This window comes from Coregonus lavaretus (assembly GCF_964263955.1).
Source record: "Coregonus lavaretus genome assembly, contig: HAP1_SCAFFOLD_7203, whole genome shotgun sequence".
NCBI classification, from domain to species: domain Eukaryota; kingdom Metazoa; phylum Chordata; class Actinopteri; order Salmoniformes; family Salmonidae; genus Coregonus; species Coregonus lavaretus.
Genome location: NW_028157043.1, coordinates 1 through 17,701, shown reverse-complemented (window position 1 = coordinate 17,701; position 17,701 = coordinate 1). Strand labels below are relative to the sequence as shown.

The window sequence follows — 17,701 nt, the reverse complement described above, 5'->3', positions numbered from 1 at the left end:
CCTCATTACTGACCAGGATGAAGCCCAGTCAGTCAGTCAGTAACCCTGCATGTTATCCCCTCATTACTGACCAGGATGAAGCCCAGTCAGTCAGTAACCCTGCATGTTATCCCCTCATTACTGACCAGGATGAAGCCCAGTCAGTCAGTAACCCTGCATGTTATCCCCTCATTACTGACCAGGATGAAGCCCAGTCAGTCAGTAACCCTGCATGTTATCCCCTCATTACTGACCAGGATGAAGCCCAGTCAGTCAGTCAGTAACCCTGCATGTTATCCCCTCATTACTGACCAGGATGAAGCCCAGTCAGTCAGTAACCCTGCATGTTATCCCCTCATTACTGACCAGGATGAAGCCCAGTCAGTCAGTCAGTAACCCTGCATGTTATCTCCTCATTACTGACCAGGATGAAGCCCAGTCAGTCAGTAACCCTGCATGTTATCCCCTCATTACTGACCAGGATGAAGCCCAGTCAGTCAGTCAGTAACCCTGCATGTTATCCCCTCATTACTGACCAGGATGAAGCCCAGTCAGTCAGTCAGTAACCCTGCATGTTATCCCCTCATTACTGACCAGGATGAAGCCCAGTCAGTCAGTCAGTAACCCTGCATGTTATCCCCTCATTACTAACCAGGATGAAGCCCAGTCAGTCAGTCAGTAACCCTGCATGTTATCCCCTCATTACTGACCAGGATGAAGCCCAGTCAGTCAGTCAGTAACCCTGCATGTTATCCCCTCATTACTGACCAGGATGAAGCCCAGTCAGTCAGTAACCCTGCATGTTATCTCCTCATTACTGTCCTGCTGCCATTCCTACAACACCAATAAATAAACATGGCCCACGAAGGCGAAAGAGCATCAAAGCAACGTGCAACTAAAACTGGTGACGCTAGCAAAAGCTTGTGATTGGTTGAGAAGGACGAGGAGTGGGGCTATAAAAGGGGTGAGCCAATGAGAGCGTTAGAGAGCTGTTTGATGACAGGAGAAAGAGCCACTCACTGCTTTCTTGCCGTACTCTCCCTTAGGTACGACCAGGGAGCCGGTCAGATAGCATCCTGGACACGTTCCTTTAGGAACCCTGGAGAGAGGTAGTAAGAGAGGAAGAGATGGAGAAGGGGGTCAGACAGAATCACTATTAGGATGGAGAAGGAAGGGGGTCAGACAGAATCACTATTAGGATGGAGAAGGGGGGGTCAGACAGAATCACTATTAGGATGGAGAAGGAAGGGGGTCAGACAGAATCACTATTAGGATGGAGAAGGAAGGGGGTCAGACAGAATCAGTATTAGGACATCGTTTCTGTTTTTAGTCTAGCTTAAGGAGAAGAGAAGGAGAGAAACCCACATCAAACTACTGACCATTACATTTCTCTAAACACCGAGTGTCACACCCAGCACTGTGTTGGGTCTCCAGGGTGATGGATGGGTACTTCCCAGAGAGGTCAGGCTCAGGCTTATGGTTAGAGCCTCTAGCCCAGAGGTACTCACTGGTCACCGGGCAGTGGAGGTGACATAGAAGGGCTGGGTAGCTCCAGGGGTTGAGGGTCAGGGGTACTCACTGGTCACCGGGCAGTGGAGGTGACATAGAAGGGCTGGGTAACTCCAGGGGTTGAGGGTCAGGGGTACTCACTGGTCACCGGGCAGTGGAGGTGACATAGAAGGGCTGGGTAGCTCCAGGGGTTGAGGGTCAGGGGTACTCACTGGTCACCGGGCAGTGGAGGTGACATAGAAGGGCTGGGTAGCTCCAGGGGTTGAGGGTCAGGGGTACTCACTTGTCGTCAGGCAGGGCTGTAATATAGAAGGGCTGTGTAGCTCCAGGGGTGAGGGTCAGGGAGTTGGTCTTCTTCTTAGCCACGAGGGCAGCGCGGTGAGACTCGTACACATCCAGGGTCAGTGCTGTGGACAGACGGTGGGACACCACAAACGGAAGGTCTTTCAGACGCTCCAACTCACTGGCCTGCTCATGGCGCACCTGCAGACGCACCGTGTAGTCGCCTTTCTCTAGTTTGAGAGAGTACTGATGGAAAGAGAGAGAATAAACATAACGACATTATCAAATCCATGTACACAAACAATTAGCGTGCAGTTAAAATTGGCAATAAAACACACAGATTTCTTTCCTCAGAGCCGTGGGGTGAGACAGGGATGCAGCTTGAGCCCCACCCTTTTCAATATTTATATAAATGAATTGGCGAGGGCACTAGAACAGTCTGCAGCACCCGACCTCACCCTACTAGAATCTGAAGTCAAATGTCTACTGTTTGCTGATGATCTGGTGCTTCTGTCCCCAACCAAGGAGGGCCTACAGCAGCACCTAGATCTTCTGCACAGATTCTGTCAGACCTGGGCCCTGACAGTAAATCTCAGTAAGACAAAAATAATGGTGTTCCAAAAAAGGTCCAGTTGCCAGGACCACAAATACAAATTCCATCTAGACACCGTTGCCCTAGAGCACACAAAAAACTATACACACCTCAGCCTAAATATCAGTACCACAGGTAACTTCCACAAAGCTGTGAACAATCTGAGAGACAAGGCAAGAAGGGCCTTCTACGACATCAAAAGGAACATAAAATTCGACATCCCAATTAAGATCTGGCTAAATAATACTTGAATCAGTTATAGAACCCATTTGCCTTTATGGTTGTGAGGTCTGGGGTCCGCTCACCAACCAAGAATTCACAAAATGGGACAAACACCAAATTGAGACTCTGCATGCAGAATTCTGTGGTTACTACCTGGTGTGGATAGGGGTCTCCAGAGCCCAGTAGTCTCTTGTTCTGGTTATGTTCTGGTTATGTTCTGGTTATGTTCTGGTTGTGTTCTGGTTATATTCTGGTTGTGCTGTGGTTATGTTCTGGTTGTGTTGTGGTTATATTCTGGTTGTGTTGTGGTTATATTCTGGTTGTGTTGTGGTTATGTTCTGGTTGTGCTGTGGTTATGTTCTGGTTGTGTTGTGGTTATATTCTGGTTGTGTTGTGGTTATGTTCTGGTTGTGCTGTGGTTATATTCTGGTTGTGTTGTGGTTATGTTCTGGTTGTGTTGTGGTTATGTTCTGGTTGTGTTCTGGTTGTGTCCTGGTTATGTTCTGGTTGTGTTGTGGTTGTGTTGTGGTTATGTTCTGGTTGTGTTCTGGTTGTGTTCTGGTTATGTTCTGGTTGTGTTCTGGTTGTGTCCTGGTTATGTTCTGGTTGTGTTCTGGTTATGTTCTGGTTGTGTTGTGGTTGTGTTCTGGTTATGTTCTGGTTGTGTTCTGGTTGTGTTCTGGTTGTGTTGTGGTTATGTTCTGGTTGTGTTCTGGTTGTGTTCTGGTTATGTTCTGGTTGTGTTCTGGTTATGTTCTGGTTGTGTTCTGGTTATGTTCTGGTTGTGTTCTGGTTATGTTCTGGTTGTGTTCTGGTTGTATTGTGGTTATGTTCTGGTTGTGTTGTGGTTATATTCTGGTTGTGCTGTGGTTATATTCTGGTTGTGCTGTGGTTATGTTCTGGTTATATTCTGGTTGTGCTGTGGTTATGTTCTGGTTGTGCTGTGGTTATATTCTGGTTGTGTTCTGGTTGTGTTCTGGTTGTGTTGTGGTTATATTCTGGTTGTGTTGTGGTTATATTCTGGTTGTGTTGTGGTTATGTTCTGGTTGTGCTGTGGTTATGTTCTGGTTGTGTTGTGGTTATATTCTGGTTGTGTTGTGGTTATGTTCTGGTTGTGCTGTGGTTATATTCTGGTTGTGTTGTGGTTATGTTCTGGTTGTGTTGTGGTTATGTTCTGGTTGTGTTCTGGTTGTGTCCTGGTTATGTTCTGGTTGTGTTGTGGTTGTGTTGTGGTTATGTTCTGGTTGTGTTCTGGTTGTGTTCTGGTTATGTTCTGGTTGTGTTCTGGTTGTGTCCTGGTTATGTTCTGGTTGTGTTCTGGTTATGTTCTGGTTGTGTTGTGGTTGTGTTCTGGTTATGTTCTGGTTGTGTTCTGGTTGTGTTCTGGTTGTGTTGTGGTTATGTTCTGGTTGTGTTCTGGTTGTGTTCTGGTTATGTTCTGGTTGTGTTCTGGTTATGTTCTGGTTGTGTTCTGGTTATGTTCTGGTTGTGTTCTGGTTATGTTCTGGTTGTGTTCTGGTTGTATTGTGGTTATGTTCTGGTTGTGTTGTGGTTATATTCTGGTTGTGCTGTGGTTATATTCTGGTTGTGCTGTGGTTATGTTCTGGTTATATTCTGGTTGTGCTGTGGTTATGTTCTGGTTGTGCTGTGGTTATATTCTGGTTGTGTTCTGGTTGTGTTCTGGTTGTGTTGTGGTTATATTCTGGTTGTGCTGTGGTTATGTTCTGGTTGTGTTCTGGTTATGTTCTGGTTATGTTCTGGTTGTATTCTGGTTGTGTTGTGGTTACTACCTGGTGTGGGTAGGCGTCTCCAGAGCCCAGTAGTCTCTTGTTCTGGTCAAACAGCATCCAGAGCTGAGAGTCAAACTCTGATTCATACAGCAGCTCACACAGTAGTGGACAGCTGGGGGTCACCTCTCCTGACTTAGGCTGGGGGGAGAGGGGGGAGAGGGGGAGAGGGGGAGAGGTCACAGTAGTGGACAGCTGGGGGTCACCTCTCCTGACTTAGGCTGGGGGGAGAGGGGGGGGGAGAGGGGGAGAGGGGGAGAGGGGGAGAGGTCACAGTAGTGGACAGCTGGGGGTCACCTCTCCTGACTTAGGCTGGGGGGAGAGGGGGGGGGGAGAGGGGGAGAGGGGGAGAGGTCACAGTAGTGGACAGCTGGGGGTCACCTCTCCTGACTTAGGCTGGGGGGAGAGGGGGGGGGGGGAGGTCACACACACAGACACACACACACACACACACACACACAATATAGAGCGCTATAACACAAACCTACACACACACACACACACACTCACCTGGTGGAAGCTGTAGGTGAGGACGATCTCATAGAGCTGTCTGTTGTTGGGGAGAACATCTCTGTGACCCAGAGCCTTGGTCTTAGAACTCAGAGGTCTGGAAGAACAGGAAACACCCAGATGTTAGGGGAATGCTCGGGGCTAGATAAACTGCTGTGGGCCGATTCTGACCGTACGCCGAGACAATCTGCCAGGACTGAATGGGATGCGTGAGATCTGAGCAGCATTAGTTATGTTTTTTTTTTTTTTTTTGGGGGGGGGGGGGGGGGGGTTTCATCACTGGTTATTTGGACGTATCAGGATTGGGCGAAGGCGGTGCTTAAACTGCATCGTCCCCAGTGCTTGGCCCGTGTGCTTGGCCCGTGTGCCCACATGGATCGGAAAGGAAGGGGGGGGGTTGGCTGAGAGTTTCCTTTTGAGAGGGTGGAGACTGGCTGAGAGTTTCCTTTTGAGAGGGTGGAGACTGGCTGAGAGTTTCCTTTTGAGAGGGTGGAGACTGGCTGAGAGTTTCCTTTTGAGAGGGTGGAGACTGGCTGAGAGTTTCCTTTTGAGAGGGTGGAGACTGGCTGAGAATTTCCTTTTGAGAGGGTGGAGACTTCGTTTTTGCAGGAACTCTCTCCATTTCTACCACGTATGAATACGGAAGTTAATCACGAAGCTGACCAAATTAGGCGAGATTAGACATCTGGGTTAACAGAGATTAGGGCCTAGGGATGGTCATGTAACAAGGTATATTATATATATATATATATATATATATACATACACATACATATACACACACACACAGTGGGGAGAACAAGTATTTGATACACTGCCGATTTTTCAGGTTTTCCTACTTACAAAGCATGTAGAGGTCTGTATTTTTATCAGAGGTACACTTCAACTGTGAGAGACGAAATCTAAAACAAAAATCCAGAAAATCACATTGTATGATTTTTAAGTAATTAATTTGCATTTTATTGCATGACATAAGTATTTGATCACCTACCAACCAGTAAGAATTCCGGCTCTCACAGACCTGTTAGTTTTTCTTTAAGAAGCCCTCCTGTTCTCCACTCATTACCTGTATTAACTGCACCTGTTTGAACTTGTTACATGTATAAAAGACACCTGTCCACACACTCAATCAAACAGACTCCAACCTCTCCACAATGGCCAAGACCAGAGAGCTGTGTAAGGACATCAGGGATAAAATTGTAGACCTGCACAAGGCTGGGATGGGCTACAGGACAATAGGCAAGCAGCTTGGTGAGAAGGCAACAACTGTTGGTGCAATTATTAGAAAATGGAAGAAGTTCAAGACGACGGTCAATCACCCTCGGTCTGGGGCTCCATGCAAGATCTCACCTCGTGGGGCATCAATGATCATGAGGAAGGTGAGGGATCAGCCCAGAACTACACGGCAGGACCTGGTCAATGACCTGAAGAGAGCTGGGACCACAGTCTCAAAGAAAACCATTAGTAACACACTACGCCGTCATGGATTAAAATCCTGCAGCGCACGCAAGGTCCCACTGCTCAAGCCAGCGCATGTCCAGGCCCGTCTGAAGTTTGCCAATGACCATCTGGATGATCCAGAGGAGGAATGGGAGAAGGTCATGTGGTCTGATGAGACAAAAATAGAGCTTTTTGGTCTAAACTCCACTCGCCGTGTTTGGAGGAAGAAGAAGGATGAGTACAACCCCAAGAACACCATCCCAACCGTGAAGCATGGAGGTGGAAACATCATTCTTTGGGGATGCTTTTCTGCAAAGGGGACAGGACGACTGCACGATATTAAGGGGAGGATGGATGGGGCCATGTCTCGCGAGATCTTGGCCAACAACCTCCTTCCCTCAGTAAGAGCATTGAAGATGGGTCGTGGCTGGGTCTTCCAGCATGACAACGACCCGAAACACACAGCCAGGGCAACTAAGGAGTGGCTCCGTAAGAAGCATCTCAAGGTCCTGGAGTGGCCTAGCCAGTCTCCAGACCTGAACCCAATAGAAAATCTTTGGAGGGAGCTGAAAGTCCGTAATGCCAAGCGACAGCCCCGAAACCTGAAGGATCTGGAGAAGGTCTGTATGGAGGAGTGGGCCAAAATCCCTGCTGCAGTGTGTGCAAACCTGGTCAAGACCTACAGGAAACGTATGATCTCTGTAATTGCAATTTCTGTACCAAATATTAAGTTCTGCTTTTCTGATGTATCAAATACTTATGTCATGCAATAAAATGCAAATTAATTACTTAAAAATCATACAATGTGATTTTCTGGATTTTTCACAGTAGGTATGGTGTTCTTTGGATGCAACTCAGCATTCTTTGTCCTCCAAATACAACGAGTTGAGTTTTTACCAAAAAGTTATATTTTGGTTTCATCTGACCATATGACATTCTCCCAATCCTCTTCTGGATCATCCAAATGCACTCTAGCAAACTTCAGACGGGCCTGGACATGTACTGGCTTAAGCAGGGGGACACGTCTGGCACTGCAGGATTTGAGTCCCTGGCGGCGTAGTGTGTTACTGATGGTAGGCTTTGTTACTTTGGTCCCAGCTCTCTGCAGGTCATTCACTAGGTCCCCCCGTGTGGTTCTGGGATTTTTGCTCACCGTTCTTGTGATCATTTTGACCCCACGAGGTGAGATCTTGCGTGGAGCCCCAGATCGAGGGAGATTATCAGTGGTCTTGTATGTCTTCCATTTCCTAATAATTGCTCCCACAGTTGATTTCTTCAAACCAAGCTGCTTGCCTATTGCAGATTCAGTCTTCCCAGCCTGGTGCAGGTCAACAATTTTGTTTCTGGTGTCCTTTGACAGCTCTTTGGTCTTGGCCATAGTGGAGTTTGGAGTGTGACTGTTTGAGGTTGTGGACAGGTGTCTTTTATACTGATAACAAGTTCAAACAGGTGCCATTAATACAGGTAACGAGTGGAGGACAGAGGAGCCTCTTAAAGAAGAAGTTACAGGTCTGCGAGAGCCAGAAATCTTGCTTGTTTGTAGGTGACCAAATACTTATTTTCCACCATAATTTGCAAATAAATTCATTAAAAATCCTACAATGTGATTTTCTGGATTTTTTTTTCTCAATTTGTCTGTCATAGTTGACGTGTACCTATGATGAAAATTACAGGCCTCTCTCATCTTTTTAAGTGGGAGAACTTGCACAATTGGTGGCTGACTAAATACTTTTTTTCCCCACTGTATATCAGACTGTATGTAGTGACTAGGGATGGTCATGTAACTAGGTATATTATATATATATATCAGACTGTATGTAGCGACTAGGGATGGTCATGTAACTAGATATATTATATATATCAGACTGTATGTAGTGACTAGGGATGGTCATGTAACTAGGTATATTATATATATATATATATATATATATATATATATATATCAGATTGTATGTAGTGACTAGGGATGGTCATGTAACTAGGTATATTATATATATATATATATATATATATATATATATATATATATATATATATATATATATATATATATATATATATATATATATATATATATATATATATATATCAGACTGTAAACAAACATACAGGTGCAGTTAATACAGGTAATGAGTAGAGAACAGGAGGGCTTCTTAAAGAAAAACTAACAGGTCTGTGAGAGCCGGAATTCTTACTGGTTGGTAGGTGATCAAATACTTATGTCATGCAATAAAATGCAAATGAATTACTTAAAAATCATACAAATGTGATTTTCTAGATTTTTGTTTTAGATTCCGTCTCTCACAGTTGAAGTGTACCTATGATTAAAAAAATTACAGACCTCTACATGCTTTGTAAGTAGGAAAACCTGCAAAATCGGCAGTGTATCAAATACTTGTTCTCCCCACTGTATATCAGACTGTATGTAGTGACTAGGGATGGTCATGTCTAGGGGTAGAGGGGTTAGTTAGGAGTTGTACCTCAGTGGCTGGACCCAGGTCTTCAGGGTGACGCTCGGAGAAACGTCTTCGTACCTCAGAGGAGAGGACACCTCAAAACTAGTCACACCTTCTGATGCATGCTGGGTAAGACAAAATCATGAGTCAGAAAACCAAAAGGAAAGACTAGTATATCCAGTGCAGACTGAGGAGCGTGTTCCTCCTGTGGTGAGTGCATTTGGAAAGACTGAGGAGTAGGTGGTGTATTCGGAAAGTATTCAGATCATTTTACTTTTTCCACATTTTGTTACGTTACAGCCTTATTCTAAAATGGACTGAATTTAAAAACAAATCCCTCAATCTACACACAATAGCCCATAATGACAAAGCGAAAATAGGTTTTTAGACATTTTTGCAAATGTATATTTAAAAAAAACGTATTTACAAAAGTATTCAGACCCTTTGCTATGAGACTCGAAATTGAGCTCAGGTGCATCCTGTTTCCATTGATCATCCTTGAGATGTTTCTAAAACTTGATTGGAGTCCACCTGTGGTTAATTCAATTGATTGGACATGCCTGTCTATATAAGGTCCCACAGTTGACAGTGCATGTCAGAGCAAAAACCAAGCCATGAAGTCGAAGGAATTGTCCGTAGAGCTCCGAGACAGGATTGTGTCGAGGCACAGATCTGGGGAAGGGTACCAAAACATGTCTGCAGCATTGAAGGTCCCCAAGAACCCAGTGGCCTCCATCATTCTTAAATGGAAGAAGTTTGGAACCACCAAGACTCTTCCTAGAGCTGGCCGCCCGGCCAAACTGAGCAATCAGGGGAGAAGGGCCTTGGTCAGGGAGGTGACCAAGAACCCGATGGTCACTCTGACAGACCTCCTGAGTTCCTCTGTGGAGATGGGAGAACCTTCCAGAAGGACAACCATCTCTGCAGCACTCCACCAATCAGGCCTTTATGGTAGAGTGGCCAGACGGAAGCCACTCCTCAGTAAATGGCATATGACAGCCCGCTTGGTGTTTGCAAAAGGCACCTAAAGGACTCTCAGACTATGAGAAACAAGATTCTCTGGTCTGATGAAACCAAGATCGAAGTCTTTGGCCTGAATGCCAAGCATCACGTCTGGAGGAAACCTGGCACCATCCCTATGGTGAAGCATGGTGGTGGCAGCATCATGCTGTGGGGATGTTTTTCAGCGGCAGGGACTGGGAGACTAGTCAGGATCGAGGGAAAGATGAACGGCGCAAAGTACAGAGAGATCCTTGATGAAAACCTGCTCCAGAGCGCTCAGGACCTCAGACTGGGGCGAAGGTTCACCTTCAAACAGGACAACGACCCTAAGCACACAGCCAAGACAACACAGGAGTGGCTTCGGGACAAGTCTCTGAATGTCCTTGAGTGGCCCAGCCAGAGCCCGGACTTGAACCCAATCGAACATCTCTGGAGAGACCTTAAAATAGCTGTGCAGCGACGCTCCCCATCCAACCTGACAGAGCTTGAGAGGATCTGCAGAGAAGAATGGGAGAAACTCCCCAAATACAGGTGTGCCAAGCTTGTAGCGTCATACCCAAGAAGACTCGAGGCTGTAATCGCTGCCAAAGGTGCTTCAACAAAGTACTGAGCAAAAGGTATGAATACTTACGTAAATGTGTTATTTCAAATGTGCTAAAATTTCTGAAAACCTGTTTTTGCTTTGTATTGTGTTTAGATTGAGGAAAAATAACAATTTAATAAAATGTTTGAATAAGGCTGTAACGTAACAAAATGTGGAAAAGGTGAAGGGGTCTGAATTCTTTGCCATTGGAAAGTATAATATAATATATATGGAACACAAATAACATGCCATTGGAACACAGGACTGATGGTTGCTGATAATGGGCCTCTGTACGCCTATGTAGATATTCCATTATTTTTATAAATCAGCCGTTTCCAGCTACAATAGCCATTTACAACATTAACAATGTCTACACTGTATTTCTGATCAATTTTATGTTATTTTAATGGACAAAAAAAATTGTTTTTCTTTTGAAAACAAGGACATTTCTAAGTGACCCCAAACTTTGGAACGCTAGTGTGTGTGTGTGTGTGTGTGTGTGTGTGTGTGTGTGTGTATATATACACTCACTATGTGTAGAGGTGACGGGGAGGTGGTCAGGCCGTGGAAGGAGATACTGTAGTCAACGGTGACGTCACCAAGGCTGGCCCACCACCTGGCGATACAGAACTCTACCGTCCGCCCCGGCTAGAGAAGGGAACAGATGTTATTCCTCTGGTTGGACAACCTCACTAGCCTACATATAGTGGATTTCATTCAAAACACAGGGTGTCTATATATGGAAAAATACACATTTAAAAATGTGTACCAATCGATTGGTAGAAAAGAACAGACGACTCGTCTCGGTCGACCCAAAACATTTTTTTTTTTAGTCGGGGACCAGTCCTATCGTTTGTTGACTGCATTTCTTATGAAATCTAAAACTGTGATTGGTTGAGAGTCAGTACCAGGACAGGGAAGGCCTCAGTCAGGGAGCTCTTCTCCAGCAGGGAGGAGAACTTGTAGAATTCGTTGGCTCTGTAAGCTCTCTGCTTCACCAGGTGGACCGCATGGAGGACAAACTTAGAGGACACATCACCACTCTGAGACGTCAATGTTATCTCTGGGTAGGGTGGGGGGAAGAGAGGGAGAGAGAGAGGGAGAGAGAGAGACAGAGAGAGAGAGAGAGAGAGAGAGAGAGAGAGAGAGAGAGAGAGATGGATGGAAGGGGGGGGTGGGCAGCAAAAGAGAGGCGAGATACATTTGACATATTTGTCTTTTGGGTGCAAAACTGAGAATATTACCCATCATCTCGCTCACACAAACACACATATATACAGTGGGGAGAACAAGTATTTGATACACTGCTGATTTTGCAGGTTTTCCTACTTAGAAACCATGTAGAGGTCTGTAATTTTTATCATAGGTACACTTCAACTGTGAGAGACGGAATCTAAAACAAAAATCCAGAAAATCACATTGTATGATTTTTAAGTAATTAATTTGCATTTTATTGCATGACATAAGTATTTGATACATCAGAAAAGCAGAACTTAATATTTGGTACAGAAACCTTTGTTTGCAATTACAGAGATCATACATTTCCTGTAGGTCTTGACCAGGTTTGCACACACTGCAGCAGGGATTTTGGCCCACTCCTCCATACAGACCTTCTCCAGATCCTTCAGGTTTCGGGGCTGTTGCTGGGCAATACGGACTTTCAGCTCCCTCCAAAGATTTTCTATTGGGTTCAGGTCTGGAGACTGACTAGGCCACTCCAGGACCTTGAGATGCTTCTTACGGAGCCACTCCTTAGTTGCCCTGGCTGTGTGTTTCGGGTCGTCGTCATGCTGGAAGACCCAGCCACGACCCACCTTCAATGCTCTTACTGAGGGAAGGAGGTTGTTGGCCAAGATCTCGTGATACATGGCCCCATCCATCCTCCCCTCAATACGGTTCAGTCGTCCTGCCCCCTTTGCAGAAAAGCATCCCCAAAGAATGATGTTTCCACCTCCATGCTTCACGGTTGGGATGGTGTTCTTGGGGTTGTACTCATCCTTCTTCTTCCTCCAAACACGGCGAGTGGAGTTTAGACCAAAAAGCTCTATTTTTGTCTCATCAGACCACATGACCTTCTCCCATTCCTCCTCTGGATCATCCAGATGGTCATTGGCAGACTTCAGACGGGCCTGGACATGCGCTGGCTTGAGCAGGGGGACCTTGCGTGCGCTGCAGGATTTTAATCCATGACGGCGTAGTGTGTTACTAATGGTTTTCTTTGAGACTGTGGTCCCAGCTCTCTTCAGGTCATTGACCAGGTCCTGCCGTGTAGTTCTGGGCTGATCCCTCACCTTCCTCATGATCATTGATGCCCCACGAGGTGAGATCTTGCATGGAGCCCCAGACCGAGGGTGATTGACCGTCATCTTGAACTTCTTCCATTTTCTAATAATTGCGCCAACAGTTGTTGCCTTCTCACCAAGCTGCTTGCCTATTGTCCTGTAGCCCATCCCAGCCTTGTGCAGGTCTACAATTTATCCCTGATGTCCTTACACAGCTCTCTGGTCTTGGCCATTGTGGAGAGGTTGGAGTCTGTTTAATTGAGTGTGTGGACAGGTGTCTTTTATACAGGTAACGAGTTCAAACAGGTGCAGTTAATACAGGTAATGAGTGGAGAACAGGAGGGCTTCTTAAAGAAAAACTAACAGGTCTGTGAGAGCCGGAATTCTTACTTGTTGGTAGGTGATCAAATACATATGTCATGCAATAAAATGCAAATTAATTACTTAAAAATCATACAATGTGATTTTATGGATTTTTGTTTTAGATTCCGTCTCTCACAGTTGAAGTGTACCTATGATAAAAATTACAGACCTCTACATGCTTTGTAAGTAGGAAAACCTGCAAAATCGGCAGTGTATCAAATACTTGTTCTCCCCACTGTATATATATATATATATATACACACCTGCCCAGGAGGCTCCCTGTGGGACAGTGATGAAGTGTCGTCTTATCTGCCCTGGTCTGAAGTGGACGTCTGTGAACACCACCTCCTGACTGTGACCCTCAGGAACTCTGTAGAGCGAGCAGAGAGACTGGTGAGGGGGCTGACACATATCCTCCTCAGTAAAACACAACACCATTCACTAGGGCGGTATCCGGGATATTGGGTAATACCGGCACTAAAACACAAGGGGGCGCCATTTTCAAATCCTACTGAGCTTCCGTAATCTGAAAGGTTAGCAATGCTAACATGTACATGTAAAATCCCATAGCGAATGCGAGCTAAATGCTAACAAGCGCATCGCAAACATTTTATACAAAATGCTACTCACAGTTTGCTGCGCGCACAAAACAAATATTAGCCAGCAAGGCTCTTGATCCAGGAGGGGATTATCTGCTGTTAGCGTGCGAAGCTTGATTTCGGGAAGACGCTAACCACTTAGCTAGATAGCTAACTAGCTACTAAATTCAGAACATTTTAGACAGTTACCTTAATAGTTCTAAGATATCTATCTTGTGCTCTGTAGCTCAGCTGGTAGAGCATGGCGCTTGTAACGCCAAGGTAGTGGGTTCGATACCCGGGACCACCCATACACAAAAAAATGTATGCACGCATGACTGTAAGTCGCTTTGGATAAAAGCGTCTGCTAAATGGCATATTATTATTTATTATTATTGTGAATTCCATCCTGTGATTAGATCACCTGGTGTGTGACTCACCAGGCTCCGGTCTCTGTCATTGTGTGCTTTTAAAAACAACACACTACCGGTAAGCTACATAATTAAACAAAAATAATGTGACACGTGAAATGAACAACGCAATGTTGTTTATCTCCTGACGTATGGAACAAGTTGACTGCAGGTATTTAATTAAAACAGTAGCTACAAATAGTCACATTTATAAAAAATATTCAAATAAATAGTTTAAACAGTATTGAAAAACCATCTCGTGGCTATTTCCAAATACCCCGGTGTACCGCCCAAGCCTACCATTCACTCAGTCATATAGACAGAATCCTCACCCAGACTGATTAGCATTGATTGGGTTGGATAGTAGTTCTGGTCCATACTTACTTGGTGGGGATGATAACCGTTATGGGGACTCTGAACAGAGGGCCAGAGCTGGGGGTTGCAGTGTCGTAGCCACACACCTGAAACACAACAGGTCCCATACTGTACATATTCATTAAATACTGGTCTCTCTCTCTCTAATTTCCCATCTCTCTCTCTCTAATTTCCCCACCCCCTCCCCCTCCCTCTCCCCCTCCCTCTCCCTCCCCCTCTCCCTCCCTCTCTCCCTCCCCCTCCCTCCCTCCCTCCCCCTCTCCCTCCCTCCCTCCCCCCCTCCCTCCCTCCCTCCCCCTCTCCCTCCCTCCCTCTCTCCCTCCCCCTCTCCCTCCCTCCCTCTCTCCCTCCCTCCCTCCCTCCCCCTCTCCCTCCCTCCCTCCCTCCCCCTCTCCCTCCCTCCCTCCCTCCCCCTCTCCCTCCCTCCCTCCCTCTCCCTCTCCCTCTCAATTCAATTTCAATTTAAGGGCTTTATTGGCATGGGAAACGTGTGTTAACATTGCCAAAGCAAGTGAAGTAGATAGTAAACAAAAGTGAAATAAACAATAAATATTAACAGGAAACATTACACTCAGAAGTTCCAAAAGAATAATACAATGTGCAATAGTTCTCTCCCTCTCTCTCCCTCCCCCTCTCCGCCTCTCCCTCCCTCTCCCTCTCCGCCTCTCCTCTCTCCCTCTCTCTCCCTCCCTCCCTCTCTCTCCCTCCCTCCCTCCCTCCCTCCCTCTCCCTCTCCGCCTCTCCCTCCCTCTCCCTCTCCGCCTCTCCTCTCTCCCTCTCTCTCCCTCCCTCTCTCTCCCTCCCTCTCCCTCCCTCCCTCTCCCTCCCTCCCTCCCTCTCCCTCTCTCTCCCTCCCTCTCCCTCTCCGCCTCTCCTCTCTCCCTTTCCCTCCCTCCCTCCCTCCCCCTCCTTACCTCTGTATAATGCAGTCCCTCTCGGAGCCCCAGGGGGTCGACTCTGACGTTGACATGACGACACTGGTTCATGAGCTCCAGGTGGGAGGGGCACTGCACCCAGGGGGCGGAGCATGTCAGGGCCAGGTGCAGTTGCAGCGAAATACGCTCTGTGTTCTCTGTCAAACAGGAAGTAGAATGGACCAATCAATAAAGGGAACTAAAGAGGATGGACCACTCACCAATCATGCAGTGTGTGTGTGTGTACGCTGTAATACCGGTGTTTTCGGGGAAAACAGGTTCGATGCCGACCCCGTGGTCAGAGGGGGTCAGGACCTGGATGGGGTCTCGGAGGTAGATGCCTCGCTGCGTTCCCACGGTAACAGAGAAGCCCAGGTTAGAGGTGGGGAGAGAGGCATGCTGGGTCAGGTAGTCTACAGCTCGGTCCACCTGTAACACATACACAGAGAGAGAGACAGAGAGAGCGGAGAGAGCGAGAGCGAGAGCGAGAGAGAGACACAGAGACAGAGAGAGAGACACAGAGAGAGAGACACAGAGACAGAGACACAGAGACACACAGACACACAGACAGAGAGACACACAGACAGAGAGACACACAGACAGAGAGACACACAGACAGAGAGACACACAGACAGAGAGACACACAGACAGAGAGACACACAGACAGAGAGACACACAGACAGAGAGACACACAGACAGAGAGAAAAAGAGAAAAAGAGAGAGACACACAGAGACAGACAGAGACAGAGAGAGAGAGAGACACAGAGACGCATGTTATACTGAACATATAGAACACCCTTCTCCACTATATAGTCCAGACACTAGTTCTCCTCAACATATAGAACACCCTTCTATACTATATAGTCCAGACACTAGTTCTACCCAACATATAGAACACCCTTCTCCACTATATAGTCCAGACACTAGTTCTACCCAACATATAGAACACCCTTCTATACTATATAGTCCAGACACTAGTTCTACCCAACATATAGAACACCCTTCTATACTATATAGTCCAGACACTAGTTCTACCCAACATATAGAACACCCTTCTCCACTATATAGTCCAGACACTAGTTCTACCCAACATATAGAACACCCTTCTACACTATATAGTCCAGACACTAGTTCTACCCAACATATAGAACACCCTTCTATACTATATAGTCCAGACACTAGTTCTCCTCAACATATAGAACACCCTTCTATACTATATAGTCCAGACACTAGTTCTCCTCAACATATAGAACACCCTTCTATACTATATAGTCCAGACACTAGTTCTCCTCAACATATAGAACTTCCTGTCTAACTTCCTGTCTAACTTCCTGTCTAACTTCCTGTCTAACTTCCTGTCTAACTTCCTGTCTAACTTCCTGTCTAACTTCCTGTCTATTCCAGTCTAACATATAAACAGAGAGGGGTGTTAACCTGTATGATTCCGTGTCCTTGTGCGAACACCTCGATGTTGTCTACTTTCAGAGCCGTGTTCTCCAGAGCTCTCCTCACCGCAGGCACCGACGGACGGATACCATTCTGCTTCAGACCTGCAGCACACAACACACATTAACACACACACACACACACACACACACACACACACACACACACACACACACACACACACACACACACCCTTCCCAACCCACCTGACAGCACCAGGGCGATCCCTCCACAGGCGTTAGGGGAGGACATGGAGGTCCCGTTCATCAGCTGAGTTCCTCTGAGGGTCCAGTTGGGTACGGAGGCGATGGCCCACCCGGAGCACTGATACTGACCCCCAGGGCCCCGTCCGTACTGGGGCCCCGAGACGACCAGGTGTACTGGTTAGGAGGAAGCTTCTCTCTCAGGGAATACTCTGCTACCATCATGTCTGGGGTCACATACGCTCCCACGCCTGGACGACAGGGTGGGGGGGGGGGAGACATCCTTTCAGCACATATTAAAAAGGCAGATCATGACAGAAACCCAGTGACCGTTCCCACGCCTGGACGACAGGGTGGGGGGGGGGGGGACATCCTTTCAGCACATATTAAAGGTAGATCATGACAGAAAGCCAGTGACCGTTCCCAGCAGTGTGTACCTATAACAGCGGCGGAGGTGCCTCCAGGGCAGCCTACAGTAGAGAGACAGGGCCCGTTGTTCCCAGCACTGGACACAAACAATACGTTGTGTTTCTGAACCGCGTCTCCTATCACCTCACAGATCCTCCTGTTGGAACACACACAGAGGGTAACCACACACAGAGGGTAACCACACACAGAGGGTAACCACACACACAGAGGGTAACCACACACACAGAGGGTAACCACACACAGAGGGTAACCACACACAGAGGGTAACCACACACAGAGGGTAACCACACACAGACAGAGGGTAACCACACACAGAGGGTAACCACACACAGACAGAGG

At 46.7% G+C, this 17,701-nt stretch overlaps 1 protein-coding gene across 1 annotated transcript; it reads right to left on the bottom strand.

The window, feature by feature from the left end:
- Positions 1-999: 999 nt before the first annotated feature.
- Positions 1,000-17,498, bottom strand: LOC311125863 (tripeptidyl-peptidase 2-like; the record flags this gene model as incomplete). The annotated part of the gene is given in 15 exon segments (XM_084199895.1): positions 1,000-1,078; positions 1,772-2,016; positions 4,375-4,512; positions 4,882-4,978; positions 8,802-8,902; positions 10,894-11,010; positions 11,271-11,425; positions 13,271-13,377; positions 14,380-14,456; positions 15,285-15,442; positions 15,542-15,713; positions 16,719-16,834; positions 16,937-17,041; positions 17,044-17,184; positions 17,371-17,498. Coding segments are annotated over 15 exon segments (1,936 nt in total), but the record flags the coding sequence as incomplete, so codon positions are not given.
- Between the last annotated feature and the right edge of the window lie 203 nt (positions 17,499-17,701).